Source organism: Bombina bombina, chromosome 4 (genome assembly GCF_027579735.1).
Source record: "Bombina bombina isolate aBomBom1 chromosome 4, aBomBom1.pri, whole genome shotgun sequence".
Lineage (NCBI taxonomy): Eukaryota > Metazoa > Chordata > Amphibia > Anura > Bombinatoridae > Bombina > Bombina bombina.
Window position 1 is genome coordinate 626,922,119 of NC_069502.1, and position 12,565 is coordinate 626,934,683.

Genomic DNA, 12,565 nt, shown 5'->3' on the forward strand with positions numbered 1-12,565 from the left:
CCCCACGGGGAATAGATTATGCTACAGAGGATGTAACACCATTGGAACCTACTTGCACCTATGGTGGGAATGTGACAAAGTCAGGCAGATTTGGGACAAGCTTTCCCTTCTAATAAGCAACACACTAGATGAAAAGATACAACTCACGCAATCACAAGCACACCCGAATCCCTAACCTCAATAAACCAATCAACACATTTATAAAGATTTTGTGCACGGTTACAAGAGCTAGTATAGCTAAACATTGGAAAACTGGATCCATAACATGGCAGGAAGTTTTAAATAAAATCAATGCGACATATACTATGTATGACTCTGCTTCCTGGATCCTAAATAACAAGGAGGCCGTGGACAGAATTTGGTTCTATTGGATACTAAAAAGGGAGAACCAACTCCACTCATATTCCCACATAGGCATCAGATTTCATATTTAATATCGATGTCCCTCACCCTCATCATACACGAAACATAAAATACAAATACCCTTACTTGAAGTGTTATAGAGACTCCAAAAGCGATTGACTCATACTTTATGTGTTTTATTTGCTTTATTTTCTTATTATTCCATTCCTGATTATAATATTGTATCAACGTTTATGTACAATAAAAAATGTCAACATAAAAACTTACTTAGAAGCTCTCAGTTTAGCTCTGTTTAAAAGGCAGCGGGAAACCCCACTGCAAGTGGGAAATAAGACCCTCCCCCCTACCCCTTCTTTTGCATATGAAAAGACCCTTTACACAAACAGGAGCAAGCTGGAGTAGGTAGCTGACGGTATTCTCATAAAACTTTGGGGCTTGGTTAGGAGTCTGAAAATTAGAGCAGTGTTATTTAAAAATAAGCAAAACTATACATTTAAAAAAAAAACTTTATCGGCTATATAAATAGATCATCTACAAAACATTTATGCAAAGAAAAAAGGAGTGAATAATGCACCTTCTTAAGTTCCCTTCCTATATATTTTTCCCATCTTAGCATTGTAGTGGATTTAGTATTGTTTTTAGCAGTTTTTAGAACAAGATATAGATGGGAGATGGTCTTTTTTTTGTCTAATAGAAGTGCTACATAAGTATTCAAGAGTAATGGGCTTTTGAGCTTGTATAGTAGCTATTTATTTCAGTGCTGCAGATGTAATTTGTAAATACAGGTAACAATGAAGGTTAGCAGAGCTAATTTTTTTTTCCATTTTGGAAAATGTGATATCTGCAAACATATCTGCAACCCTACTGTCACGGATACCAGGCTGGCAAGGTTAAACCTCTACCCCCCTACTGCCTAGCCCCCTCCAATTTCTCACAGGATTTGGACTTTCCAGAGCATTCGTAATCTCCCAGACACTTGGTTTTGTACATACTAACAGAAGAGCTGATCTCTGACACCTAGTCTCTTCTCCGGCTGGCCGGGCTCCTGGAACTACCCGCCGGCTGCGCATCCCAGAATAACTGCTGTCACTCACCAGGCGATTGCCGGAAAGGAGCTCTCTTAGGAACCAGGGGTTTTCGGACCCCCCCTACAACTTCTACTTCCCCTTGGCATTCGCTGTGTATGTTTGATCACCCGTAGCTCCAGCGCCCAGCAATGGATCACGCCGCTTTTTGGACTGTGGCATCTGGGGACCGAGGGCTTTCCAACGACACCCTGGAAGTGCCGCCGCAACCCTGTGATCACCACGGAATAGCCACCACTGTGACTCTATAAGACAATGGACACTACGGAGGGGTGGGAATGGCGGGAGAGCTGAGGGTCTGATAAGGCCCCTTATCAAGATGAGTTGGTGTATAAAAGTAGCGTGTTTCCACAATAAAGTTCTTTGTTTCACCCTAATACTGGTTCTGTCTGGTTATTTGGGTGGGCTCCGCTATATTTACTTTGCTCCGCTACATAGCAGCATGTTCCAGGTATAGGAAGAACCCTGTTGGCGGAGCTACCCAGTCGGGGTAGCCGGAGTCCGTCACACCTACAAAAACCCCTGTTTTCCGATTGATCTATTTTGCTATGGTACTCCACAGACAATAAGTATCTCAGTAGGAGCTTCAAAGAATTAAAGACGGGTAAAGATAAACATTTTTGCTAGATAGGACCAAACCTGCATCTAGTAAGAAATGTTTGGAGAGGGGTTCATTTGGTTACTTATTCCCTTTTGTTTTTCCCTTAGTGTGTCTACTGGTGAGTCATAACCCCTATGTCTGATTCTAGTCTAGTCCATAAAATATCTGAGTTTCCCTTACCTAGCAAAGTGGTTTGTGCTAATCTCAAGGCTGTGTAGTGCAAATACCTGTGAGGATATTAAGATCAGATTGTAATAATATCAGATTATGAGTAAGTACTCCGATTGGGAGCACTCTAAATGTGTACAGCAGTTTGGGGAGGAGATTCCCTTTAACTGCTGATAATCGACAATCCAATGAAAAGTTATTTTTCCTACATTGAGTAATATCTTTTATGATGGCTTTGTATATCGGAATGTTTTTTGCTGTATACAGTTCTCTATACTGGCAAGTAAGTTTTAACCGCAAGTACGTCAAGAACCCCTTAAAGCCCATCTTATCGAGAACTGAATACATATATTTCCAGTCAAAGGCGTTTTTGTCGTATGAAGAAAGTCTATAATTGAGACCATGTGTCTCATTATCAGGGGCCTCCTTGTTTCTGATAAACCCAACCTGATCCGGATGGATTACTGAGGGAAGAATATGCTTGAGTGGGTTTGCTGAAATTTTGGTGAATATTTTCATATCTTGGTTAATTAGTGAAATTGGCTCTAACACTATCCTGCATTTTTCCCTTGTTACAGGATCACAATATTAGTTTAGCTTAAAAGAGATCTGAGGTTAATTCCCACCCCTGCATAATAAAATTTAAAAAAAAAAACTTCACCAGATCGGGAACAAGAGTTTTAAACAACTTGTAATATTCCACAGGAAAGCCATCTGGTCCAGATGCCTTACCAGGTTTCAGATCTTTAAATAGCCAAAAGTACTTCAGTAACCGAGACGTGCATTCCACTTTTCAAGATCTGTTAGTGATAGATAGCAATTTAGCAGCAGACACTCCCTGTGGGGAGTGAGCAACTTTGTGCCCGTCGTAGAGCAAACCATAATAGTGAGCAAATCTCTCCACTATTTCCCGAGGATGAGATGTCAATGTGCCGTCTGGTTCCTGAATGGAAGAGTTTGAGATAGTTAAGCTTTTCCCTTTTCTGTAATTTTTTTTTAAAGCTAGTATCATTAGCTCTTCTGCAATTTTAGTATTTCCAAAATATTTGGTAGGTCCAGAGGGCATAATAAACCATTGTTATACTATAAAAGCAAAATGCACTCTTATGCAAGAACCTAGTTCAGACATTTTTGCCTATAAAAATAGCTATAAAAGCACTTACCTAATAACTTCACTCTACCAGATGAAAGAAATGTGGGGTCATCTTTTTTTACATTATTTATAGAGTCATCTACTAAATCCTTTATATGATCAATACCTATTACTTTTCCTTTGGGACCAACCTGGAAGAAAAAAAAAAAGCCAATAAATATTGCAAGAAAAATATAGAAATAATAATCAGATGGAAAAAACTATTCAATGTTACTAGCATATGAAATATGGATACCACTATTACTATAGAAAAGTTCCAATAAGAAAGACTGTACTAAAACAAAATCTTCAACAAATGTATCATAGATAGAACTACCAAGCTTTCCCTTTTTTTCCTAAGCATATTAAATAAAATTGTCACCTAAAATAAATGCGCTACAAAAATTAACTCACTTTTCCTCAGGACCAATAAATTAAGGTATTCTATATATGTTTACAATATACCAGTGAGATACTAGCGTATTATAATATGGAAGGGTTCAAGATAGTTGCATATAACCAGCTAGGGAGTTTTACTATGACAACTAAATGTTTGTAATAATTGTTGGCACTGAAAAGTTGGCTATCAGGCTACAATCCTGCACTAAAAGGATTAAGAGCTAAAACAGATGTATGCATATCCGCTGAATGTCCTTATTTAGTTTTAGCAATTATTAGAATAATCAGTCAGTGTTAAAGGCATGTAAACTTAACACAAAACACAATTAAATAAACACTGGTGTTAAAATATTGTGTGCCTAATATTATTGCTGTATTAAAAAGAAGCCAAAGGGTGGTAAATGATTAAAGCAAACACTTTATTATGTAATCAAAAAGTAAAACAAAATGTTGTCTGTACATTTGAACACACACACACACATTATATATATATATATATATATATATATATATATATATATATATATATATATATATATATATATATATATTCATGCTTACCTGATGGTATGGGTCTAGAAGCCCCGTCTACTAGGAGGAGGCTAAAAACAAAAAAAACCCAGAGCTTTTAATCCCTCCCACTTTTCCATGATCCCTCAGTCATTCATATGGCCAAGAGGAAGGATTTTTTTTTTTTTTAGAAAAGATAAACAGGGGAAGAGGTGCAAACTGGTACTGCCGCTAAAGGCACTGAAGAAACTAGGGCAGGTCTTGTGGACTCTCACTATCATGAAAGAAATGAATTTATCATCAGGTAAGGATACACTTTGTTTTCTTTCATAACATTTTGAGAGTCCACAAGCCATAACAAGATGTGAAGTCCAAGATATAGTGAAGGAAAAAAAGTTAAGGCAGGAGGAGGTATTAAATAGAATGTTAGCACTTTTCTAAAAAAAAAAAAAAAGGTATGTACAGATGACCAAGTAGCTGTCTTGCAAATATGTTCAATGGAAGCTACATTACTAAAAGCCAAAGATGTGGTGACTGCTCTGGAAGAACGATTAGTAATTTGTTCAGTACGGTTTGTGAATCAAAGCCGTAAAGCCAAGCTGCCAAAGTTATTGTAGTAGCTTTCTGTCCCTTATGGGGACCGGAGAAATAGATAAACAAGGAAGAAGATTTTCTGAATTCTTTAGGAGGTATGAAGATAAAATTTCAAGGCCCCTCCTACATCCAAGTTATGAAGTAATCTCTCTTTAGCGTTTTTTTTTGGGAGCTGGACAGAAAGATGGGACTACAATTTTCTGATTTATGCTTTCAGAAGAAACAACCTTAGGAAGAAAAGGAGTAGTTTGTTCTTAAGAATAAATACTTTATCTAGATGGAAAACCAGCCAGGTAATACAAATCAAGAGAAAGATACTCTTCTGACTGAAGAAATGGCCAAGAGAAAGAACCTTCCAAAACCGCAGTTGAATGTCCAAACCATGCACAGGTTTTAATGGCTTAACATGAAGAACCCTCTAAACAAAGAGAATGATCCACAGTTGGGAAGCAGGCTTGACCAAAAATTGAATAGCAGCTTAAAATGTCAGGAAGTCTCGATATCTTTTTTTGATACAATAATGAAAAAGCAGAAATTTGGCCTTTAAAAAGGTTCAGTAAACTGCTGGGTACAACTACATTAGTTTGGTTACTACTCCCTATACTATAGTTTCCCTTTTTATAGCTCTCTTTAAAGCTATTCTCTTATTTAAACCGATTACAGAATCCTGTTGGTAACACACTGCATCTTTATGCTTGGCTCCATTGTGTAGCAGGGGTATTGTTGCATCCTCTTTATTATACACGCTAAACTGAAGTGCACTTTACGGCATGCACTGCTTTTGTCAAAGGGAGCAAAAATGCATAAGCTCCAAGATGGTGGTGCCCACTGTGAAGATGCAGAGATTCACCAACAAGAACTTGGTTATAATAAGAGAATGGCTTTAAATAGAGTTGTGGCACAGATAATATAGTTACTGCTCACCATAGTATTGTTTTACTGTTTTAGTTGTGCCAGTTTAATGCACGTTTAAGACAACTGGTTGATAAACCCTTATCCAGACAATCCTGAAAAAAAAAATATTCAAGGAGCGTACACCAGGACAGGAAAACTTTCCAGAGTTTGCGATAAACGTGTCTTGTAACAGGCTTTTCTGGCCTCTTACCAAAGCTATTAGGATCACTGAGGAACGTTCCAGGTTTATCCTGGCTATTATCCTGGATAGTAAAACATAAGAAAAAATGTAAATCAGATTAAATGACCAGGGAATCACTAGTGCATCTATAAGAGTCACATGTGGATCTTGAAATCTCACACAATACTGGGGTAACTTGTAATTCAAAACCAGATGCTATGAGGTCTATGTCTTGTCTTCCCCAATGATATACAATCTTGTTTAATACTTCCCGATTCAAGGACCATTCCTAACTGACCACACCTAGAATGTGAATTACTGAAGTCAAGCAATGATGGGGTTCTGCCCTAGTCAGAATGTCTTCTACCTTTCTCATTGCTAAGACTACCTTTGTGTGACCAACCTAAAGCGATCCTGAAAAAGGTCACAGATGATGTCAAACCATACTGCAATAGCTGCAGATACGGAGGCTAAACTAACAGCTGGATGAAACATATAGCTTGCCAGCTAAAATGTTCTCCTGAGAAAACCTTAAAAAGTTTTCTGTCTAAGTGGAAATAGCAATCGCAAGGTAAAGGTGAACCCAGGGCCAGTTAAGGATTCTTTTACCCTTGCATGCATTTGTGCTTAGCTGGTGGAAGCATGAAAGCCAGTTTTGAAATTGCAGAGTGAAAGTTTTAATTTAGAACTGCCCAGGGGATAACCCTGGGGGTTAACAAATCCCTGTGAACTCTGCTCAAATGCAACACTGCATGGTCGTGTCTAGCATTAGACACAGAAGACTTAGCACATAGGTTACAAAGCTAAATAGGGGGCACACCAACACTCCCCTATAGCAAACACATTTGAAAAGGGGTTAAATTGTCAGTAGATCGCCCCAAGGGATCAGCGTTATGTCCCAAGACTGCACCAGTTTGCTCTATAATGATTTAGAATAGTAAGAACAAGCATTAGTAAGAGTATCTAAAATTAGATATGAGCCCAGATATACAGTATAACAGGCATAGAAAGGGTTCTCCCCTTCAAGGGAACACACAAATATTGGCAGAATGGAAGGCTGAAGTCCATATGAACGAATAAAAAAACAAAAAAAAAACAAGGGTGCTTACCACTCTCCAAGGCTCCGAGTTTGTCAGCTGAGATAGCCACCAGTCTGTGTAGGAAGTAGGAAGAGTTCCAGAAACTGTTTCAGCAACAGAAAGTTAACCCCCTGAAGTCTGCAGAAGGAAGTTCAGAAACTTCTCAAAATGAGCTCCCAGCTTCCGAAATTTTCCTGATCATCTGAGAACCTACTGAGAATGAGGACTGCAGCTTTGGTATGTGCTAAAGCCCACACCTGTAAAAGGTATAGAGGCAGTACCCTCCATTTTACTGTAAACGTGTAAAAGTGCCTAAAATTGCATGTTTTAGCTAGTGTATGTTCATGCTTACAGTCTGTGGGCTATGAAGGTGAATGGTACTTACCTGTCAACATCTTAATTAACCTTGCTCACCTTAGCTGCAAAAGTCTGCTTCCAGGGGACAGCTTATCCAAGGCAGTGCAAACACGGTGCCAAGGATCTGTAAAATGAGCAGCACACTGTAGAGCAGGGGATTGGCGAGCATGCCCACATTTCACATGTAAGGCTGGTGGCATCTCAACACTGGGAGAAAATTTCACTGCCTGGCTGAACTCCTGTCTGCTCCTCTACCCTGTTTGTAGGTACTCTGAGGAGGATAATGAGTCTCAGATTGGTTAGAAAACCCCTTTGATATCGAAGGAATCATGGAATCGAATGACTAAGGAATTAATGGGAAAGTGGGAGGTATTAAAGTTCTGTTTCACCTCCTCCTGCAGGACTGGATTTCAATTCCACATGTGATCAATCATGGAGTCCCACCATCTTATGAAAGAACTCTAAAACATAATAAACTGTGCCAGCTCTATTGTGCAAATCAAAACAAAATAACTTTTGGGGTAGCTAGTCAAAATTAAACATTAATTTAAAGCTGTGCTATTTCTTTCCACTTTTTTTTCATAAAAACATCTTTGCAATGAAACATTGATACAAAAATAAAAAAAATACTCAAAAATGTCTTACCATTCTTGAAAAACATGCCGTAAGGATTCCGCTTCCAGAACCTACATCAAGAGCTTTGGCACCTTCATGTAACTGTTCGTGAAGGAGTTCTAAAGCATATGCATGCTAAAGAAAGAAAAATATAAACAGATGATTAAATAAATCAAGGTCCCAGCATATTGGTTTCTTATTCTAGAAAATAGATAGATATTGTAAAAACAAATATGACAGTGTGCCATAAAAAAACTTTCCAACAGCAAATTATAAATTAAATCATACATGGCATAATTTGAATATATTGCTCCAGTACCCCAAACAGCACTCACAAAAGAAGATGTTTCAGTGCAGTGATAAAATCAGAAACCCAAATCTCCAGGCAGTATAATTTACTTTGTTTTTCTGCTTAATACATATACATTAACGAAAAGTACTTAATTTAGCATTTTCAATGCTCTGAGATATGTCATTGCTAGGAAAATCATCTGGGAGCTAGACTGACATAGGACCAATTTTTTTTTTTAAATAAAATTAAAAGAGGAAGGCAATTGTTTTCAAATAATGTAAATCATGCACTGTGAGGAGTTACAAAAGTGTCAGTTAAAGGGACACTGTACCCAAAATTTTTCTTTCGTGATTCAGATTGAGCACGAAATTTTAAGCGACTTCTATTATAAAATTTTCTTAATTCTCTTGGTATCTTTATTTGAAATGCAAGAATGTAAGCTTAGATGCCGGCCCATTTTTGGTGAACAACCTGGGTTGTCCTTGCTGATTGGTGGATAACAGAATTTATTTTTACCTGATAAATTTCTTTCTCCTATGGTGTATCCGGTCCACGGCTTCATCCTTACTTGTGGGATATTCTCAATCCCTACAGGAAGTGGCAAAGAGAGCACACAGCAGAGCTGTCCATATAGCTCCCCTCAGGCTCCGCCCCCCCAGTCATTCGACCTACAGTTAGGGTGCAGTGGTGACTGTAGTTTACAAAAATAAATTTAAACCTGACCAAATGCCAGGGTGGGCCATGGACCGGATACACCGTAGGAGAAAGAAATTTATCAAGTAAACATAAATTCTGTTTTCTCCTACATTGGTGTATCCGGTCCACGGCTTCATCCTTACTTGTGGGAACCAATACCAAAGCTTTAGGACACGGATTAAGGGAGGGAACAAGTCAGGTAACCTAAACGGAAGGCACCACTGCTTGTAAAACCTGTCTCCCAAACATAGCCTCCGAAGAAGCAAAAATATCGAATTTGTAAAAATTTGGCAAATGTATGCAGTGAAGACCAAGTCGCTGCCTTACAGATCTGTTCAACAGAAGCCTCATTCTTGAAAGCCCATGTGGAAGCCACAGCTCTAGTAGAGTGAGCTGTAATTCGTTCAGGAGGCTGCCTTCCAGCAGTCTCATAAGCCAACCGGATGATGCTTTTCAGCCAGAAAGACAGAGAGGTCGCAGTCGCCTTTTGACCTCTCCTCTTGCCAGAATAGACGACAAACAAGGACGATGTTTGTCTGAAGTCTTTAGTTGCATTTAGATAAAACTTCAAAGCACGAACCACATCAAGATTGTGTAACAGACGTTCCTTGTTAGAAACTGGATTAGGACACAGAAGGAACAACTATTTCCTGGTTAATATTCTTATTGGAAACCACTTTTGGAAGAAAACCAGGTTTGGTACGTAAAACGACCTTATCTGTATGAAACACCAGATAGGGTGAATTACACTGCAAAGCAGACAATTCAGAAACTCTTCTAGCAGAAGAAATAGCTACCAAAAACAAAACTTTCTAAGATAGTAACTTAATATCTATGGAATGTAGAGGTTCAAACGGAACCCCTTGAAGAACTGAAAGAACTAAATTTAGACTCCATGGAGGAGCTACAGGTCTGTAGACAGGCTTGATTCTGACTAAAGCCTGTACAAACGCCTGAACATCTGGCATGGCTGCCAGACACTTTAACAAAACAGACAGAGCAGATATCTGTCCTTTTAAGGAACTAGCTGACAGACCTGTCTCCAATCCTTCTTGGAGAAAAGATAGTATCCTTGGAATCCTAATCTTACTCCATGAGTAACCCTTGGATTCGCACCAGCAAAGATATTTCCGCCATATCTTATGGTAAATTTTCCTGGTGACAGGCTTTCTAGCCTGGATCAGAGTATCTATAACCGATTCCGAAAACCCACGCTTAGCTAGAATCAAGCGTTCAATCTCCAAGCAGTCAGTTGCAGAGAAACTAGGTTTGAATGTTCGAATGGACCTTGAATTAGAAGGTCCTGCCTCAAAGGTAGCTTCCATGGTGGAACCGATGACATATTCACCAGGTCTGCCTACCAAGTCCTGCGTGGCCACGCAGGAGCTATCAGAATTACCGAAGCCTTCTCCTGTTTGATCCTGGCTACTAGCCGGGGGAGAAGAGGAAACGGTGGAAAGACATAAGCTAGATTGAACGACCAAGGCGCTACTAAGGCATCTACCAATGTCGCCTTGGGATCCCTGGACCTGGACCCGTAACGTGGAACTTTGGAGTTCTGACGTGACGCCATCAGATCCAGATCTGGAATGCCCCATAGTTGAGTTAACTGGGCAAAAACCTCCGGGTGAAGTTCCCACTCCCCCGGATGGAAAGTCTGACGACTCAGATAATCCGCTTCCCAGTTGTCCACTCCTGGGATGTGAATTGCTGATAGATGGCAGGAGTGATCCTCTGCCCATTTGATGATCTTGGATACCTCCCTCATCGCCAGGGAACTCTTTGTTCCCCCCTGATGATTGATGTACGCTACAGTCGTCATGTTGTCCGACTGAAATCTGATGAATTTGGCCTCCGCTAGTTGAGGCCATGCCTGGAGCGCATTGAATATCGCTCTCAATTCCAAAATGTTTATCGGGAGAAGAGATTCTTCCCAAGACCATAGACCCTGAGCTTTCAGGGACTCCCAGACCGCACCCCAGCCTAAGAGGCTGGCGTCGGTCGTGACAATGATACACTCCGGTCTGCGGAAACTCATTCCCTGAGACAGGTGATCCTGAGACAACCACCAGAGGAGTGAGTCTCTGTTTTCTGGTCCATTTGTATCTGGGGAGACAAATCTGCATAATCCCCATTCCACTGTTTGAGCATGCACAGTTGCAATGGTCTTAAATGAATTCGAGCAAAGGGAACCACGTCCATTGCCGCAACCATTAGTCCTATTACCTCCATGCACTGAGCTATGGAGGGATGAGGAATGGATTGAAGAACTCGACAAGTGTTCAAAAGTTTTAACTTCCTGACCTCTGTCAGAAAGATTTTCATTTCTACCGAGTCTATTATTGTTCCCAGGAAGGGAACCCTTGTGAACGGGGACAGAGAACTCTTTTCTATGTTCACCTTCCACCCGTGAGACCTTAGAAAGGCTAGAACAATGTCCGTATGAGCCTTTGCTTTGTGAAAGGACGACGCTTGTATTAAAATGTCGTCTAGGTAAGGTGCTACTGCAATGCCCCTTGGCCTTAGCACCGCTAGAAGGGACCCTAGCACCTTTGTGAAAATTCTGGGAGCAGTGGCCAATCCGAAGGGAAGAGCCACGAACTGGTAATGCTTGTCCAGAAAGGCGAACCTCAGGAACTGATGGTGATCTTTGTGGATAGGAATATGCAGGTACGCATCCTTTAAGTCCACGGTAGTTTGACAGACTTAAACAGAACTTCAATGCAATAAAAATTATTTTTGACAAAAACGTTACTGTGTCTTTAAATAATAAAAGTGCACACTTTATTACTGAAACCTCAAAAAAACATCAAATAAACATCCGCTAAAAAGCAATCGATTAAGCCCACAATAGTGTCAACCAGCATAGAGCCCTTAATATAAGCCATCATTTTATACAGAGTCTAAGAAAAATGGCTTACCTATCCCTGAGGGAATTTCTGACAGTCTTCTAGCATTACATGGTCTTGTTAGAAAAATGACTGATCATACCTGAAGCAGTTAAGCCTGCAAACTGTTCCCCCCCCCCAACTGATGTTCTCTGGTATTCAACAGTCCTGCGTGGGAACAGCAATGGATTTTAGTTACTGGTGCTAAAATCATATTCCTCTCAGCAGAAATCTTCATCACTTTCTGCTTCAGAGTAAATAGTACAAGCCAGCACTATTTTAAAATAACAAACTCTTGATAGACACCACATATTCTTTACCACCCCCGTGGAGATGCTACTAGTTAGAGCGGCAAAGAGAATGACTGGGGGGGCGGAGCCTGAGGGGAGCTATATGGACAGCTCTGCTGTGTGCTCTCTTTGCCACTTCCTGTAGGGATTGAGAATATCCCACAAGTAAGGATGAAGCCGTGGACCAGATACACCAATGTAGGAGAAAAATTAATCCACCAATAAAAAAGTGCTGTCCAGAGTACTGAAACCAAAAAAAAGCTTAGATGCCTTTTTCAAATGATAGCAAGAGAACGAAGAAAAATTGATAATAGGAGTAAATTAGAAAGTTGCTTAAAATTGCGTGCTCTTTCTGAATTACAAAAGAAAAAATTTGGGTTCAGTGTCCCTTTAAAGAAAATACCTAGATTACCGCCCCCCC

The 12,565-nt window shown here is 39.9% G+C and overlaps 1 protein-coding gene across 1 annotated transcript in view; it reads right to left on the bottom strand.

Annotated features, from left to right (window-relative positions):
* The window catches only part of PCMT1 (protein-L-isoaspartate (D-aspartate) O-methyltransferase), a 158,316-nt gene that overhangs the window by 103,992 nt on the left and 41,759 nt on the right, over positions 1-12,565 (bottom strand). Inside the window, exons 4-5 of the mRNA XM_053710656.1 lie at positions 8,009-8,113; positions 3,381-3,501 (exon numbers count right to left, since the gene is read on the bottom strand). Coding sequence (XP_053566631.1) covers positions 3,381-3,501; positions 8,009-8,113 — 226 coding nt within the window. The remainder of the gene's footprint in view (positions 1-3,380; positions 3,502-8,008; positions 8,114-12,565) is intronic.